The 17,749-nt window shown below is 46.2% G+C and overlaps 1 protein-coding gene across 5 annotated transcripts in view; it reads right to left on the minus strand.

Moving 5' to 3' along the window:
- RGS12 (regulator of G protein signaling 12) overlaps nucleotides 1–17,749 on the minus strand; it is a 133,015-nt gene that overhangs the window by 71,971 nt on the left and 43,295 nt on the right. For all 5 annotated transcript variants that reach the window (XR_011502385.1, XM_044767912.2, XM_070506338.1 and 2 more), the window contains one exon: nucleotides 7,598–7,714. Coding sequence is in view for 2 of the 5 variants with exons in the window: in XM_044767912.2 (XP_044623847.2) it covers nucleotides 7,598–7,714 (117 nt within the window). In the remaining 3 variants the exon portion in view is untranslated. The remainder of the gene's footprint in view (nucleotides 1–7,597; nucleotides 7,715–17,749) is intronic.

Genomic DNA, 17,749 nt, shown 5'->3' on the forward strand with positions numbered 1-17,749 from the left:
TGTCAGTGCAGGTTGTGGTGATGCCCCCACTGCACGAGGCCCTGACAGGTCGAGGAGCTTCCCTCAGGGAGTGGCGGACATCATCATTGTCACCACATTACACGGAAATCATGAGCCAAGGAGACCCTAAGGGGGCGGCTGATGCCACAGGTGCCGGTGTTGGATAGGTTATGTCTGAGCCAGGCCTCAAAGGATGACCAGGATTTTCCCAGGGCTTAGCACACACAGTGCTTCCTACGAGCAGTTACAGCTTTTAAACTAAGTACTATGAATACCACTTATTCCTCAAGTGAATACACAAAACCACCATTAGCAATAAAACCAGATTCCTGTCCATCTCGAGGCTGCTTAGCAGACAGAGAATGTGACATTTCAAGTCACAGATGTGTAAGCAAGTGCAGTCTGGGACCCCACGGCTTGCCCCGGTCTCTCCAGCAGGTGTGGTTCTGCAAGTCTGCATGCCTGGGCCCCTCATTGCCGCTGTCCCCAGGCTGCAAAGCCCTTCTCTGAGCTTCCAGGGCAACACGTTCCGCTGCTCACCTGCTCCCTGGTCCACTTCCCCAGGCACCTCCCACAAATGTGCCCACAGCCCACCAGGTGGTCCTCAGGCTTCAGGTGCCAGGCCTTCTTCAAAGATGTCCCCAGGGGCTGGCCCCATGGCCGAGTGGTTAAGTTCGCGCGCTCCGCTGCAGCAGACCAGGGTTTGGATCCTGGGCACAGACATGGCACCGCTCGTCAGGCCACATTGAGGCAGCGTTCCATGCGCCACAACTAGAAGGACCTGCAACTAAGATATACAACTATGTACCGGGGGGATTTGGGGAAATAAAGCAGGAAAAAAAAAAAAAAAAAGATTGGCCACAGTTGTTAGCTCAGAAAAAAAAAAGATGTCCCCAGTACCAGATGCCTCCCTCTCAGAGCCCCAGGCCCACCTCCCTTCACCCTAGTGACCCTTGATCCCCTCCCTGGACACTGGCCGACCACCCAGCACCCACCAGCCCAGTATAGAAGCCTTCCTGCCATGCCTGTAGCAAATCAGAGGGAAGTGAAGGTCCCAGAGCCGCCCATCCCATTTCTCGTGTGCACTGGGTGCACGTAGGCAATTTCAACTTCCCATCCACAATGGCCATCACTGCTGTACTGGACAGGCACCCTCTCGACCCTCTCCGATGACCTCACACGCTTACACACACTCACAGTCTTTCACACACTCTCATTCACTCATAGTCTCTCTCACACAGAATCTCACACATTCACACACGCTCACACAATCTCACACTCACTCTCACATACACTCACTCGTGCACACGATCTAGCACATTCTTCATAACGTGAAGCTTCCTAACGCACTAGTTAGGGCCGCTAAGGAGAGCTACATACTCCATGGATCTGACACTACGAGGAGGTCCTGCAGACCCACTCCTGCTCGTCTTGGTGGGGGGACTACAAGCCCACCCCAACCCATTCCCTCCCCTCAGGCACCAGCACCCCACCTCCCCCTCACTGCAGCTGCCCTCTGAATGAGGGAGGCACACGTAGAAAAACGTCCATGAACAGAATCACAGTGGATCAGCCCAGCCGCACACACAAATGTGGGTCAATAGCCTGCGACAGGTGACAACAGAGGGAGAACTCCTAGAAGGTGGCTCTTGCCTCCCACACTGGACTCGGGGGTCACTGTTCCCTTTTAAGCCTCGGTCCCCAGCAAGAACACACGAAGTGCAGTTCTTCCGGGAACTTGGCTTGCAAGCAGCCTCTGTGCATGTTCAGCTCAGGACCCCTGCACCTGGAGACCCCCCTTCTAAGGCCTTCTGAACCTTGAAGCTATCTCACAAATGCTAAGACCAAGGCTGTGACTCTCTTTCTGTACCTGACTTTAAACACCTCAAGGGCGGAGACATGTCTGTCATCCCATGTTGGGCCTATAGTGCTGATCCTTGACGGGCTTCTTGGGCCACTGTCTCCTTGGTGACCACCTGCCATGGGCATAACCAAAACTGGCGCTCTCTTAAAACAAACAAAAACTCACCTCTGACATTTCCATAGCAACTGTCTCGTTCTCTGACCTCCATCTCCTGTCTCAAGAGCCCCTCCAACAAGGACCCCATGCCACAAGGACCTTCCCTTTTTCCCACAATCTGTCACCAGCTCATCTCCCAAGTTTCCCTCTTACATGGCTCAGAGACCAGCCTCTTCCTTCATCACTCCCTCCACTCACCCTCGGTTCCTCAGTCCCATCCTCCTCTCTAGGCTCATTTGCAAAACCCTAACCCTAGTTGTTAACACTGCCTACTCCAGTCTACCCTCCAGGAGCTCAACAGGGCTGGAAGAAACACACACGATCATGGTGATCATTTTTACTGCAAGCTACAACACAAATCTGGAAAACAGCACAAAATGCAAATATATGGTTCAGTGATTTATCACAATGTGAAGCCCATGTAGCTCCCACCCAGGTCATAACAAAAAGCATAACAATGTTCTAGCTTTTCTTTATGGTTCTACACTGTGAAAATCAATAAAGGGAAACCGCATTTAAAATGGAGTCAGGAGGCCAGAAGGAGGAGCTCCCACGCAGTACCACTGGAGGGCAATTACAGAAAAGCGTCAATTGCAGACCCCAGCAGAAAGAGGTCTTCAACAGGAAGACAGCCGATTACAGACCCCAGCCGAAAGAGGTCTTCAACAGGAAGACAGTCGATTACAGACCCCAGCCGAAAGGAGTCAACAGGAAAGAATTGTCAGTTATAGGAAGATTTGTACATTGCATCCCAAACAGAAATCAATGACCCCAGCAACTCAGCCAATGAGAAGCCATCACCACCCTGAACTCTTGCTTTTCTCCAAAGGACTTTCCTTCAAAACAGCCCCTTCCAACTTCCTCCTTTTCCTCTATAAAATAATGTTCCTCTGGCCTTATTTGTTGGATTCAACTATGGTCTGCCACAGCACACATATCCCAAATTGCAATTCATTGGCTATTCCCAAATAAACTCATTTTGCTGGTAAAATAACCGGCTGTTTTATTTTTAAGGTTGACAACACTGAACACACAACCAAAAGCCATGGCTTAATCTCACCTGTTTTCAGAGTCACATAAATGGAACCACACAGATGCATTCTTTTGTGCCTGCCTTCTTTCTGTGATATTTATCCATGTTAGGAAGGCAGCCATAGAGCATTCCATTGCATGAATAAATCACAAATTATTTGTCCTTTCCACTGTGGGTGGACAATTAAGTTGCTTTGGTTTAGGAATCTCATGACTACTGCTGTTTTGAATTCTTATACCTGTCTTTTGGAATACATGATGTGTATTTCAGATGGAGTGGAACTGCCAAATCATAGGGCATATGTCCCTTCAAATGTAGTTGAACCCTCACCCGGGGGGTTTATAAGAGATTTGGTCTCTTTCCACTTCAGCCAGTCTGGTGTGGGGACTTCACTGTGGCTGTAATTTGCGCCTTGCTGATGACTAATGGGCTTGGAAACCTCTTCCGGTGTGGGTTTGCCACTGCGGTATCCTCTTCCCTAAAGTGCCAGTTTGAATTGCTTACCCATTTTGCATCTGTAGGCGGCCCCAGGACACACGGCCCTTGTAGGATACCCATGTTGCCGACGTCATCTTCCCTTTCACTCTAGTAATGGTGTGTCTGGATGAGTGTAGGTTCCTAACATTCATTGAGTCAGAGTCATCAATCTTTATCACAGGTTAGTGCTTTCTGTGTCTGGTTTTAAAAGTCTTCCCTTCCCCAAGATCATGAAGATGTGTGTTTACATTACTCCCCAGTCACTCTCATTTGTCCTCATGATTAGAGCTTCAACACAGCTGGGGCTAATTGTGTTTGTCTGGTGCAGGGAAGAATCGAGTTTCTTTGTTTTTCCATGTAGACCTCTACTTATTCCAGCGCCAGTGAAGAGACCACACTCACCCTGCTCTGCCCACAAGCCAAGTGCCCGCAGATGCTGCTCTGTTTCTGTGCTGTCTCTTCTACTCCACTGTCTGTCCATATGCCAACATTCACACAGCCTTAAATTGCTCTAACTTGATACAGTAAGTTTTGATAGCTGATAGAGGAAGTCCTCCTACCTTATCCTTCTTCAAGAACATCTTGGCTACTCTTAGCCCTCTGCATTTCCACGAAAATTTTTGAATCATCTTCTTAAGTTCCACAAAACATGTGTTGGGATTTTGATTAAAATTGCGTTGAATCTACAGATCATTTTCTAACCGTATCCACAACTGATTTTTGTAAGTTGACCATATATCCAGCAACCTTGCTAACTCATTCATTAACTTTAACAATTAATCTATAGGTTATTTCAGATTTTCTGTTACAATCATACCATGTGAGAATAACATTTTCATTTCTTCTTTGCAAACTTTCAAATTTCTATTGTCTTTATGATAGTAACCCTGATATCTGTTTACCTACATTAAACCCAGCATATATGGGGTTAAAACCAAGACACTCATTCCCTGCTTACTCCCTAGATTCCTGGCTCCAGAATCCCCAATCCTCCATGGAGACAGACACCACCAAGGACAAGCACCTGGATTCATTATCTCCTCCTCGCAAAGAGATACAGGCTGCTGGGAAAGTTGCTGACCAGCAAGGTCACGGGCTCCCTCCTCTCTGCAAGTAGTCTTAAGGCCAAAGACAGGCTGGTGGGAAAGCTCCGACCAGCAAGGCCATATGCTCCTGCCTCCCCTACCTAAAGCTCCAAATAAAAACCCTTCCTTTTAGCTTTTCAGGGAGTTTGGGATTTCAGCATTAGCTGCCCTCTCTCCTTGCTCAGCGTTGTGCAATAATAAAATTCCTACTTTCTTCCACTACCCCGTGTCAGAGATTGACTTGCTGCACAACGGGTGAGCGAACTCACTTTAGGTTCGATATCATCCATAGAACAGAATATGATTCCGTCTTGAAAGGGAAGGGAATTCTGTCACACACTACAACAGGGATGAACCTTGAAGATATTATGCAAAGTGAAAAAAGCGAGACATAAAAGGATATATACTATAGGATTCCACTTATACGAGGTCCTCAGAGGAGTCAAATCCATAGAAACAGAAGGTAGCATGGAGGTGACCAGGGGCTGGAAGGTGGGGGGATGGGGAGTAGTTGATTAATGGGGACAGAGTTTCAGCTGAGGAGGATGAAAAGTTCTGGAGATGGACTATGGTGATGGTTGCACCACGGTGTGCATGTGCTTACTACCACTGAACTGTACACTTCAAAACGGGAAACTCTACGTTATAATAGTTTACAACTTAAATATATATATCTAACTAAGACACCCTAAACCAAGGTAAAAATAAGTCACAAAAAAGATATTTTCAAAATTGGTTCACTGACAAAGGACCCATATCCAGAATATATAAAGAACTACTACAAAAACCCGTTAAAAAAAAAAAAAACATTAGAAAAAAGACATGAATAAGCTACTAATTCAAAAAAGAGAAAACAGGGGCCAGCCCAGTGGCGCAATGGTTAAGTTCGCACATTCTGCTTTGGCGGCCGGGGTTCAGTGATTGGGATCCCAGGTACAACCTATGCCCCGCTTGTCAAGCCATGCTGTGGCAGGCGTCCCACATATAAAGTAGAGGAAGATGGGCACGGATGTTAGCTCAGGGCCAGTCTTCCTCAGCAAAAAGAGCAGAATTGGCAGCAGATGTTAACTTAAGGCTAATCTTCCTCAAAAAAAAAAAAAAAAAGAGAGAGAGAGAAAACAGCCAAAATACCCACGGTGGAACGCTCAACCTCACTCATAATTACTGAAATGCAAATTAAAACATGAGGCCATTTCACTGAAACTGGGAAAAATTCAAGTCTGACAGTACCAAGTGTTGGTGAGGAGAGACTACCAGGGACCCCTGCCCTGTGGGTAACCAGAGCCTGAGTGGGAACAGCCACTGTGAGTGGCGTTTGGACATGCCCATCACCCAGCAGTCTACCTAATAGGAATACTCTCTCTTTCTCCACGTGTGCCCAAGGACACTTGTTTAAGAATGTCCACAAGGCTCTGTTCAGAGTAGACTGTCCAGCTTTCCACCAAGTGCCCGCAAGAGCAAAACGGATAAAAATTGTGGCATATTCATAATGGAATGCCACATAACAAGCAAAATAAATGAACCAAAACTACGAGGGTCAATCTTGAAAACATAATGCAATGTTTTAAAGGTGGCAGAATAACACATGCAGAATAACTGCATGTGTGTAAAATTTTACAACACAAAATGAAGCAGTGAAAAGATCCGTGGCTGCCGAGGGTTCAGGGGAGGATGGAGGTGACCAGGAAGAGCACAGGGGTTTTTAGGGCAGGGAAACCACTCTGAGCGATACTGTCCTGGCCGCTACATGACAGACTGCCTTTGTCCAAACCTTAAGAATGAACAGCACCAAGAGTGTCGTCTCATAATCATAATGTACCTACAGTGGCTCATCAACTGTAACAGAAGTACCACTCCAACGGAAGATGTCAACAACTGGGGAAACTTCCTATGGGAACTCTGCACTTTCTGCTTCACTTTTCTGTAAATCTAAAATGCTCTCAAAGTAAAGTCTATGAATTTTTTTTATTGAGTTCATAATAGTTTACATCATTGTGAAATTTCAGTTGTACATTATTTCTTGTCCATCACCAAGTACTTGCTCCCCTTCACCCCCTGTGCCCACCCCCCATATGAATTTTTTTTTAAGGAATATAAATAAAAGAACCACACCAAAGATACTCTATCTGTATCTGTGGATCAATATCACATCTTTAAAAAGGGAGTTAGATGGGCCCTACCTCACAGAGCTCTTGTGAGGGTTACACAAGTTCACATCCAGCAAGTGTCTACAACAGCATCAGGCACAAAAGAGAGAACACCAAACATACAACGATGGTCCAGGGATGCGCAGCGGTAGAAGAGGACCCAGAGATGACAGGAGATGGTGCGGGGACACGTGCAGGGTAGAAGAGGACCAGAGATGACAGGAGATGGTGCGGACACGTGCAGGGTAGAAGAGGACCAGAGATGACAGGAGATGGTGGGGACACCTGCAGGGTAGAAGAGGACCAGAGATGACAGGAGATGGTGGGGACACGTGCAGGGTGGAAGAGGACCAGAGATGACAGGAGATGGTGGGGACACGTGCAGGGTGGAAGAGGACCAGAGATGACAGGAGATGGTGCGGACACGTGCAGGGTGGAAGAGGACCAGAGATGACAGGAGATGGTGCGGACACGTGCAGGGTGGAAGAGGACCAGAGATGACAGGAGATGGTGGGGACACGTGCAGGGTAGAAGAGGACCAGAGATGACAGGAGATGGTGGGGACACGTGCAGGGTAGAAGAGGACCAGAGATGACAGGAGATGGTCTGAGGACACGTGCAGGGTGGAAGAGGACCAGAGATGACAGGAGATGGTGCAGACACGTGCAGCGGTGGAAGAGGTGCATCAGAAGCCCCCACATGAAGACAGTGGTTACCACGGGAGAGGAGAGAAGGTATTAGGATTAGGGTGAATTCAATGAGAGTCAGATCTATCTGTAAGCTTTATTTTCATTCTTAAAAACATGAAGAAGAAAAGAAAAACTAAAATCATTACCTCAAGATCATCAAGGGAGCGAGTGATACTAAATCTCTTGGATCTTCCAAACGATCTCCGAGCAGAGGTGCGTTGAGAAGTCTGAATGAGTCCAATTCCCCGCCCAAATTTCGAGCCCTAAACACAAAGAAAAAATATATCAAGTTAAGTTCTTGAGAAGAGATGCTTGGATTTGCCTGATGTACTACCTTGGAGAGAACAGAGGGGCACTGTGGGACAGAGAAAATACTAGACTTAGGTCATCTCAGGGTAAATTTCACGTTATGTATGTTACCAGAATTTTTAAAAAGGCAAAATTTAAAAAAAAAAAAAAACAGTCATCCAGGGATCTCCAAGTATTTGCTCTGCCACTTACAACTGTGAGCCCCCAGAACGACCCCTAGTCTCAAAATCCATTATCAGGAAACAGGATTATAACAGCTGACCTCCAAAGGCTGTTACAAAGAGCAAGTGAAACAGTATGAAGGTTTGGGAAGCATCAATTGTGGGATAATGGTGATAATTATTAATATAAAGGCTAGTTTTCAGCAAGTTTGTGTGTTTCCATAATTTTATAAGCATTTTGGGAAACTGAATCGCTAGATATTCAGCTGGTGTCTGAAGACCAAACCAACTCAGGTGCATAAAATAACTGGCCATTAAAACATCTTGTTCTTTCTCCAGGAAATGGCCAGAATTAATTCACTGTTACTATGCTAGACACTTCTCCAAATGTGATCTTGGTTCTAACAAATAAGTGATCACATCTTTAAGATAAAAAGCATCATAGCGGGGCCGACCCCATGCCCGAGTGGTTAGGTTCGTGTGCTCCGCTTTGGTGGTCCAGGGTTTCGCCAGTTTGGATCCTGGGCACAGACATGGCACCGCTCATCAGGCCATGCTGAGATGGCGTCCCACATGCCACAACTAGAAGAACCTACAACTAGAACATACAACTATGTACCGGGAGGCTTGGAGGAGAAGAAAAAGAAGAAAAATAATAAGATTGGCAACAGATGTCAGCTCAGGTGCCAATCTTTAAAAAAAAAAATAATTTTAAAGAAAGGAATGTATTTAAAACAACAAAAAAAGGCATCACAGGGGCCAGCCCGGTGGCATAGTGGTTAAGTTCACGCACTCTGCTTCCATGGCCCTGGGTTCACAGGTTCGGATCCCGGGCACACACAGCACCGCTCATCAAGCCACACCATGGTGGCAATCCACATAAAATAGAAGATAGGCACAGATGTTAGCTCAGTGACAATCTTCGTCACAAAATAAATAAAAATAAAAAGCATCACAGCTGAAAATCTCTGATTTCCTGGTACTTGAAATCCTAAGAGACCAATTTCAGCCATAGAGGAAGTTAAGGTGTTTTCTAAAGGCTGTGGGGCTCTCAGACTCTCTGCTCTGCACAGCATGAGAATCATCTGGGCATCTTACAGCAAGAGAAAACCATGCAGCACTTCCTTGTAAAGCTCTGCGGGCTATGTCCCTTTCTCTCTCCCTGTTGAACTCAACCAGTAAAATCCAACTCTCTTCCTACTGACCGACCGGCCGACGCACCTGTGCCCAGGCCACTCAGTCAGCTCACTGCCCACCGGAAGAACACACCCCTGGGGCTGCTCTCACTGACATTTCTGACACCCACTCAAGTGGCCCTCAGCACTGCAACTGTCTTCATCTCACTCATCCCCCTCTGCTAGACTGTTTCACCGCCTTCTCCCTCCTGCCCCCTTCTCAGGCTCTCCCTGTCCTGCCCTCCACTGAACCTGCTCCCACCAGTGGCCTCCAACTGGACAGTCATCCTCACCCGCTGACCACGTCCTCCTCCTCTTTCCCCTCCCTGGCCCCTCTGGCACCCACTAGCTGCTCCCATCACTCACACCCAAAACCCCACACATCTCACCTCTGCCCCAAAACCACTCTGACCTGAACCAGGGCAACAAGAACAATACTTTTAATCCCTCAAATTTTAAGAAGCAGTGTAGATGCCAGTAGTGACCAGCTTCACTCCGTATGCTCCATATTGTCCCAGGGCTCTCACCAAGTGTTTTCTGAGCAACAACTATGTGCACGGTACCACAGGGCACCTCAGAGAAGCAAGCAGAAGACAGGTTTTCAGACTCAGGAACTCACGATCTACTGGTCCTCCCGAGAGGCTCCCTGAAGATGGCAAGAGGGGGCTGCAAGCTATCTGAACACTTCTGAACTAGAAGCAGCTGGAGCAGCCCTGGAGGCTGTGCTGTAGACGACAAGCACAATGGGGTGCATGGCAGGTCTGGGAGGGCCACTCAGGAACGAGCCAATGAAAAACAGGCCGGCTCCTGGGGAGATGAGGAGACCAAGCTGACAGGAACAGAGGTCAAGCTGCAGAGCAGCGATGGGGTAGTCAGAGTAGGGCCATGCTGCAGACATTACTGGTAGTGATATTTTAGAAAAGTCACCCGAAATATAGCATGCAAGCTGGAGTGGATGGGGCAACCTGTCAGAAGTCAAGAGTAGAAAGATCCTGAACTAAGGAGCAGCAGCAGAAATAGTAAAACCATGGAAAGAAAGGAAGTGTGGGAGATAGAGAGGGAGAGAGAGAGAGCGAGCGAGGCTGATTTAGGGAGAGAAGAAATGGAGGGCCTGATGAAGAAAGCAGCAGAGACGAACAGAGAGTTCCTCGTCTCAGATGGTATCATCACCAACAGCAAGGAGTCCTTGGGAATAATAATACAAATCCCACGTGCGTTCCTCAAACTCGAATATCCCGACAAGGGTTCAAAAGAGAAGCTGGTTATACACTATCACAGCAAACACGTTTCTCTGTCTTCCGTGTCTACGACCAGTGGCAGCTGTGCCACAAAGCCTGCCTGCCAGCGGTGCCCAGACTGGTGGGGGAAGACAGTAGCTAACCCACAAGGATGACACAAAGCTTTCTGGGAGCACAGAGAGGGTGACACTGGTGCGGCACCCGGGGGAACCCAGCACAGACACCCCCCAAGAAGGCTGCATGTAAGCTGGACTTAAAGGCAGGCAGAGGGGGTCACCAAGGATGCAGTAAGGATAACTTACCTGGGCCAGAACCAGGGCAAGGAGGCTTGAAGGCCGTCACCCTGAAAGTGACAACGGACCACAGAGGATGCCAGCAGGAGAGCCGTATGGAGGCAAAGCCACAGGAGGCTGCATCAGAGCCCTCTCAAATGTGCCCATGCTCGTGTCCAGCTGGGAATTCCCTCTAAGCAGTCAAACTGCACAGGAAGAACTGCTTGTCCCCAGGAGGGATGGGTGACCTGTGCACACTGGCTCTCTGGGGTTGAGAAAACACCTGATTACAACTCCCGCCTGTCTCTGGGAGCTCAGCTGCTGGTCTCAGGGGACACTGCTTCCTACCTTCCGCTAATCAGCCTCTGAGACACTCCTAGAGGTTGGGCCTCGTGGTTCCAATTCAGACACAGATGTGTCCCAACAGCATGCTTCTACTCCTGGTGACAGGCACCTCAGACCATGCCACAGAAGTTCTCCATGACAGCTGATAAATTGGTAGAAATGGGACATTGCTATAACCTTGCTAGAAGCAGTATGCTCTCTCTTGCATCTGTGTCATTCTCCTGGGTGATCGTCTCTGTCCAGGCCCCCTCTTGCTCCACCCTCTCTGAAGCAGCAGACTCTGCTCACCGTGCCGGTTCCTTGCTAGCAAGTTACCAAATCTGACATATTCTTTTCTTCTGTGAGGAAGACTGGCCCTGAGCTAACCTCTGTTGCCAATCTTCCCCCTTTTGCTTAAGGAAGATTGCTGCTGTGCTAACATCTGTGCCCATCTTCCTCTATTTTATGTGGGATGCCGCCACAGCGTGGCTTGATGAGTAGTGTTAGGTCTGTGCTTGAGATCCAAACCTGCAAACCCCGGGCTACCGAAGCAGAGCATGTAAACTTAACCATTATGCCACCAGGCTGGCCCCACAAGTTACTAAATTTGCTATATTCTTGAGAAAAATTTGTCTAAGAAATTTCTTTTTCAAAAAATCATCCCAAATATAATATGTATCTGGAACCCAGGATCTCTCTCCAGACCCACTGCTCCCCTACCCCCCAACCCCGGCCCCAGGATCCAGCATGTGGTGGCCAGCCTCCTCACTGGTCTTCCTGCTCCCCAGTGTGCAGTCTGCTCCCCACACATCTGCCGGGCAGGCCCTAGCTCCAAGCCCTTCAGAAGCTTCTGGCACCATGCTCTGTGCCATGGGCGAGGCCTGACGTGATCTGGTCCCTGTCACCCAGACTCTTCTGGGGCCCCCACCTCACCACCTCCCCTCTTTGGGGCCTGTTCTGCCCTCAACCCAGTGTCACCTCTTTTAAGAGACCTCCTTGAACTCCCCTGTCTAAATAGACTGCCCCGGCTCCTCTCTCCTAGGTTGTGTACTTTTCCTTCTCACCACTTAGCACAAACTGAAATGACAAAGCTTCTGCAGCATCTCCCCCAGAAGACTGTCAATCACAGGGGCTAGCGGGGGGCTGGGTTTCTGTTTGCTCCCTTTGAATACCTGCTGCCCGGTGCAAGGCTCAGCCTAGCAGACACAGCACTTGATGAGAGAATGAATGAGAGTGAAATAATACGGGAACCAAGTACCCCACAATAGGGAGTCCCTCACTAACGGATAGGGATCCGTGCAGCCACCCAGATGCTTCTGCTGCTGCATAAGTAACAATGTGGAAAATGCTTTTTACTACTAAACCAAAGAAGGCTCCAAACATGTTCAAAATGAACCTTCGTACAAATTATATATTTGCTATTCTGTATTTTTACTTTTCTTTGGGTGGGGGAGGTAATGAGCACAAAGCTTTGTGATAAGAAGAGTTTAATTTTTAAAACCCAGGTGGCTATAGAGGAAATTCTGGCTGACAGAGACCTGCTCCAGCACAGTTAGCTCTGGAACTCGTGCCCCATTACAGGCAAAAGAAACGAAGACATTTAACACCTAGTTACACAAGGATGTGTTGTGGGATTTGGAAAGTTAAAGGAGAAGGAGAAATTTAACAAGCAAGCAAACAGAAAAAAATTCCTACAAAGAACTGAATCAACTCAGTGGTGACACTTCACTAACAAGCAGAATCTTTAGCAGTGATCTGTTTGTTTCCCAAATCGAGAGTGCACTGCCCCAGTGTATGAGGAGAAATAAGTTCCGTACTTTAACAAACTGTCACAGGATCACCACTGATCCAGCCCCTTCAGCACCCTTCAGGCGCTAAATAATCCTCCTCTCCAAACAGTACTAAACAGTGATGTCACTGTAAAAATGGCCTAAAACCAGCTCCCTTCTTCCAAATCAACTCCACTTGTGAAATTGCAAACAAACAATTCATCAAGACTGCAAGAAGGCGAGCAGGCAACACCAGGCCACACCACGACGCCTGCGCGGCCCAGCCCGCAGCCACTGTGCCCCAACCCTCCGTGGTGCTGGTGGAGAAAGTGCATCTCACTGCCCCCGAGTCACACACAAGGCCCTGCTCCCAGGCACCGAGAGCACAGCCTGACTGCAGCACTGACTTCGACAGCCATGCCTGAGCCAGCATGTAGCCAGTGTGCTTCCAGGAGAACCAAAGGGCCCCTCCCTACTCCCGGCCCCTGCTTAGGACTTGGGGAAATAACCCACTTGGTTACTGTCGCCTCAAAACATGAGGGGTGGGAGGGCCCCAAGGGATGCCTTCACCCATCACAGGCAAGGCCCAGAGAGGTGCTGGGCTCTCTCAGACAAACCAGCTGGTAAACAGGGTGAGGGCAGAACCCGGGTTGGCTGACCCCCACCCACCACCAAGGGTGCCAAACTGCCTTGACTACTCTCAGTGCCAACCCTGAACCATCCTCCAGGCCACTGGCTCAGAGAGAGGACTCTGGTCAGCATAGCCAGTCTGCCCGCCTCAATCTACAGATGAGAACCCAGAAGCCACTGAAGGACATGCTCAGGTCACACAGCTGAAGGCAGCCTGGGCAAAACCAGATCTCGTTTTACTACTCTGTGATTTCTCAGTTACAATTAGGACTAGAAGCTCCTAACCTAAAGTGTCTAAACAATAGACCAGAAGCACCAGTAGGGCAAGGACTATGGTTGTCCTGGTCACCACTCTGTCCCACCCCTCCCACAGTGCCTGGTACAGAGAAGTTGCTCAGTAAGCACTTACTGAACAAACAAACTCTAACCAAGGAGACTATCTAGCTTAAAATAGAGACTATATCATTTGAAGGTTTTTCCAAAAAGAGGTAACATAGAGAATTGGAAGAATAAGATTTCCAGCTGACATACTTACCTCTCCCGATGTATCAGTCAGAGTCTACTCAGAAAGCAAAACCACACCAGTTACTTTAACAGAGAGGATTTCATGGAAAGAACTGTCAACAAGGGATCTCAGAATTGAAAAGGTGAAGAGAGACTCTAAGATGTCACTGTGGGAATTGGCTGCGAGGGGGGCTCGGGGCTGAGGGACAACAGGTGAGTAATTGGCTCCACTTATTAAACCCTGTTGCTACGAAACTACATAGCAGGAAGAATTCCAAGCCCAAAATCAAAACAATTTTGGAATCTACAAAATTCCATTTCAAACATAAAACTGGACAAACATATAGAGATAACTATGGGAGTAACATGTAAGGAGCTGAAGAAAGGTTTCCTGGTCATTGTGAATGACCTTCTGGAGAAAGGAAGGAGAAAAGTGCATACAGAGACTGTATCCTATTCAAGAAAGAAAAGGATGAATATACAGGAAAGGACATTTAAGTGGAGACAGAAAATTAAGGAAAACATTTGTTTATTCAACAAACATCTAGGGGCCAGTCCAGTGGTGCAGCGGTTAAGTTCTCATGTTCTGCTTCGGCAGCCTGGGGTTCGCCGGTTCAGATCCCGGATGCAGACATGGCACCGCTTGGCAAGCCATGCTGTGGTAGGCGTCCCACATATAAAGCAGAGGAAGATGGGCACGGATGTGAGCTCAGGGCCAGTCTTCCTCAGCAAAAAGAGGAGGATTGGCAGCAAATGTTATCTCAGGGCTAATCTTCCTAAAAAAAAAAAATCTAAGAGCCTACTATGTGCCAGGCAATCAGCTAGGACAAAGCCTTTATAAGGCAGAAACAAAGGATATAATTTCCAAACCAATAAAGGAGGGGTAATAAAGTTGGCAAACTAACCAAAAACAGCCTTGAAAACAAAACAGGCAAACAAAGGCTCTGGGAAAGCAGGAAGGAGAAAGCCTAGAAAAAAACTGATGTATAGAAAGTACACAGTAACATCATGGAACCAAGACTAATATACCAGCAATACCAATAAATATAAATGGACTAAATTTGCCAATTTATTTTTATTTTACTCTTGAACTGTCAGAATGTCAAATTGGATCAGAAAAAAAAATCCAACTATCTGCCACTTATAATAACAATCTTAGAACATGTAGAAATGGAAAACTTAAATTAAAGCATAGAATATGCTGCCTCAGAGAAAGCTTGTATAGCTATATTAACAACAGACAAAACAGACTTCATCCGTAATAGGACTTTTAAAATAAAAGAGTCAATGCATCAAAAAGAGAATAAGGGACGTTTGAGAGGGAGAAAAAGGCGACCATTGATTTTATAACATTATGAGGCTGGTAACCTTCATTCCAAAACCAGATAAAGACAATGAAAGAAGGGAAAATTATGATAGCCTCACTCACAAACACAGATTCAAAAATTCTATAAAAATATTAGCAAACCAAATCCATCGGTGTATAAAAAGATAATCATAAGTTAGGTTTATCTCAAGAATGCAAGTGTGGTTTAACATTCAAAAATCTTCAGTGCAATTTGCCACATTAGCACAGTAAAGGAGGAAGCCCATTTAATCATCTCTATGAATGCAAAATAACCAAAAAAAGAAAAGCTAAAATTTAACACCCATTCATGGTGACAAGTATGAACAAATATGAATAGCAGTAACCTTAGCAAGACAGCTGGATATAAAAGCAGCAAATCTATTATATTTTTATATATCACAAAGTTAGCATTACGATATTTAAATGGGTACTATTTATAAAAGTAACAAAATATATAAGGTACCTAGGAATAAATTTAACTAAAGAATCTAAGAATAAATCTAATTAAAGATGTTTATGAAGGTAGTTATAAAATATTACTGAAAGAAAATAAAGAAAACCTAAATAAATGTAGAGAGATACCATTTTCATGGATAAGAGGACTCAACATCCTAAAGATGTCAATTCTCCCAAACTGGTCTACAGATTAAAATACAATTGCAATAAGACTGTCAATAGCATCTCTGGAGAATTTGTAAACTGACTGTGAAGTTTATATAGGAGCAAGGCTAAAGCATAGTTAAGATAAGGCACACAGATTTGGCGTTATCTGATAGAAAGACTTATTATGAAGCTACAATTTTAAAAAGCAAAGTATTTTTTGGAGTCTTGACAGTGGAAAAGAACAGAGGACTGAGAAACAGACCCACATATACGTTGAACACATGATGTGCGGAGAGGACTCGGCTGAGCCACTGGAGAGGGTGAATTCAGCACTCCGACAACTGGTCGTCCACGGAGAGAAAAAACTTCACTTGCCACCCACCTTATTCCATTCATAAAAATCAACTCCAAAAAATTTTTAGGAAAAAAAAGAATCTTTCTGACCTCAGGATAGTAACGAATGTGTTACATCAAAACTTCAAACCACGAGAGAAAAGATTGACAAGTTGGATGACATTAAAGTCAAGAACTTCGTTCATCAAGACACCATAAAGCAAGCGAAAAAAACAAACCACAAAGTGGGAAGACACCATGCGCAATACATAGAATCAGCAAAGGATTAAGAGCCAGTACCTATAACTCCTACAAATCAAAGAGAAAAAGACAACCCAACAGAAAAATGGGCATAAGGTTTGAGTTGGTCCCTCAACAAAAAGGAAACCAGAATCTTTATGATCAAGGAAATTCAAATTAAAGGCACAGTGAGACACCATTTTGCAACTACTAGATTGGCAAAAAATTAAGAAGTCTGACGATGGCAAGTTTTGATGAGGATATGAAGCAATCTGAGCTCTTACACTAGCTAGTGTGGGACTGTGGGGAAAATAGCATGTTTCTGCACAGTTAGGGCATTCAGAGCAAATTTTACTGAGACTTGGGACCTGGTCTCCAGGTCTTGAGACTTGGCAGTTAAATGATGAGGGGATAGACAGTGCAAATGTCAGGAGACTGATCTCCCACGGGCATGTTCTCACATTTCAGACAGGTGAGACCTGGAACGTCTCCTGGGAGAAGTTCGTCTTACATTCCTCCTGGAGATGTTTGCCTACATTGCAAAGGGTAAGAGGAAAAACCCAAGATTCTCCCCACTGTCTTGAAGGAGAATTTCCTTAAAGAACAAAGATTTTTCACCCCGTCTCAAGAGAGGAAGGAGACAGCGTGTGTATAAGCTCCCAGATTCCTGTTTTTGGGGTTCCTTGCCTACGATACAACACCAGTATGTGTAGGGTGACACCGGATATGGCTCTCGTTGCACCCAGGGGTAAGCAGAGGCTCGGGGGAACCAGCGTGGTTAGTACAAGCCAGTAATTAAATCTGGCCCTGCTCCAGAAACCTGGCATCTACTGTCAACATGAACAAATGTAGATACTGAAAACCTAACACCCAGCCGTTACCTGCAAAAATGAATACTGCTACAGACTAGCCATTCCACTCTTTGGATAGACCCCAAGAGATTCCTTCATATACACACCTGGAGACATGTGCAAGAATGTTCACAATAGCATTATCATCATTTCTTTAACGGCTCTGTGTGTGCGTGTGTGTGTAGTGGTATATTCACACAATGGTTAACACATTTTAACCACACACAGTTAAAATGAACGAACTACAGCTATAGATAATATCTTGGACAAATCTTTGAAATGATAATGAATGATTAAAAAACAAGCTGCGGAAGACTGTTATGAAGCTATTTTTATAAAGCTGAAGCAGCAGCAAAACTAATCAATATATTGTTATGGGATTCAAACACTTCTGATTCCAGCAGGAACATGGTGGTCACTTAGCTCTGAATATTCTCACTTTTCCTGGAAACCACACAAAACAAAAGGAGAACAATAAGTGGTGGTACGCCTTGTGACTCTGCTCCCATTTCCTCCACCTCAGAGTCGCCCCTCTCCATCT

This window comes from Equus asinus, chromosome 3, assembly GCF_041296235.1.
Source record: "Equus asinus isolate D_3611 breed Donkey chromosome 3, EquAss-T2T_v2, whole genome shotgun sequence".
NCBI lineage: Eukaryota > Metazoa > Chordata > Mammalia > Perissodactyla > Equidae > Equus > Equus asinus.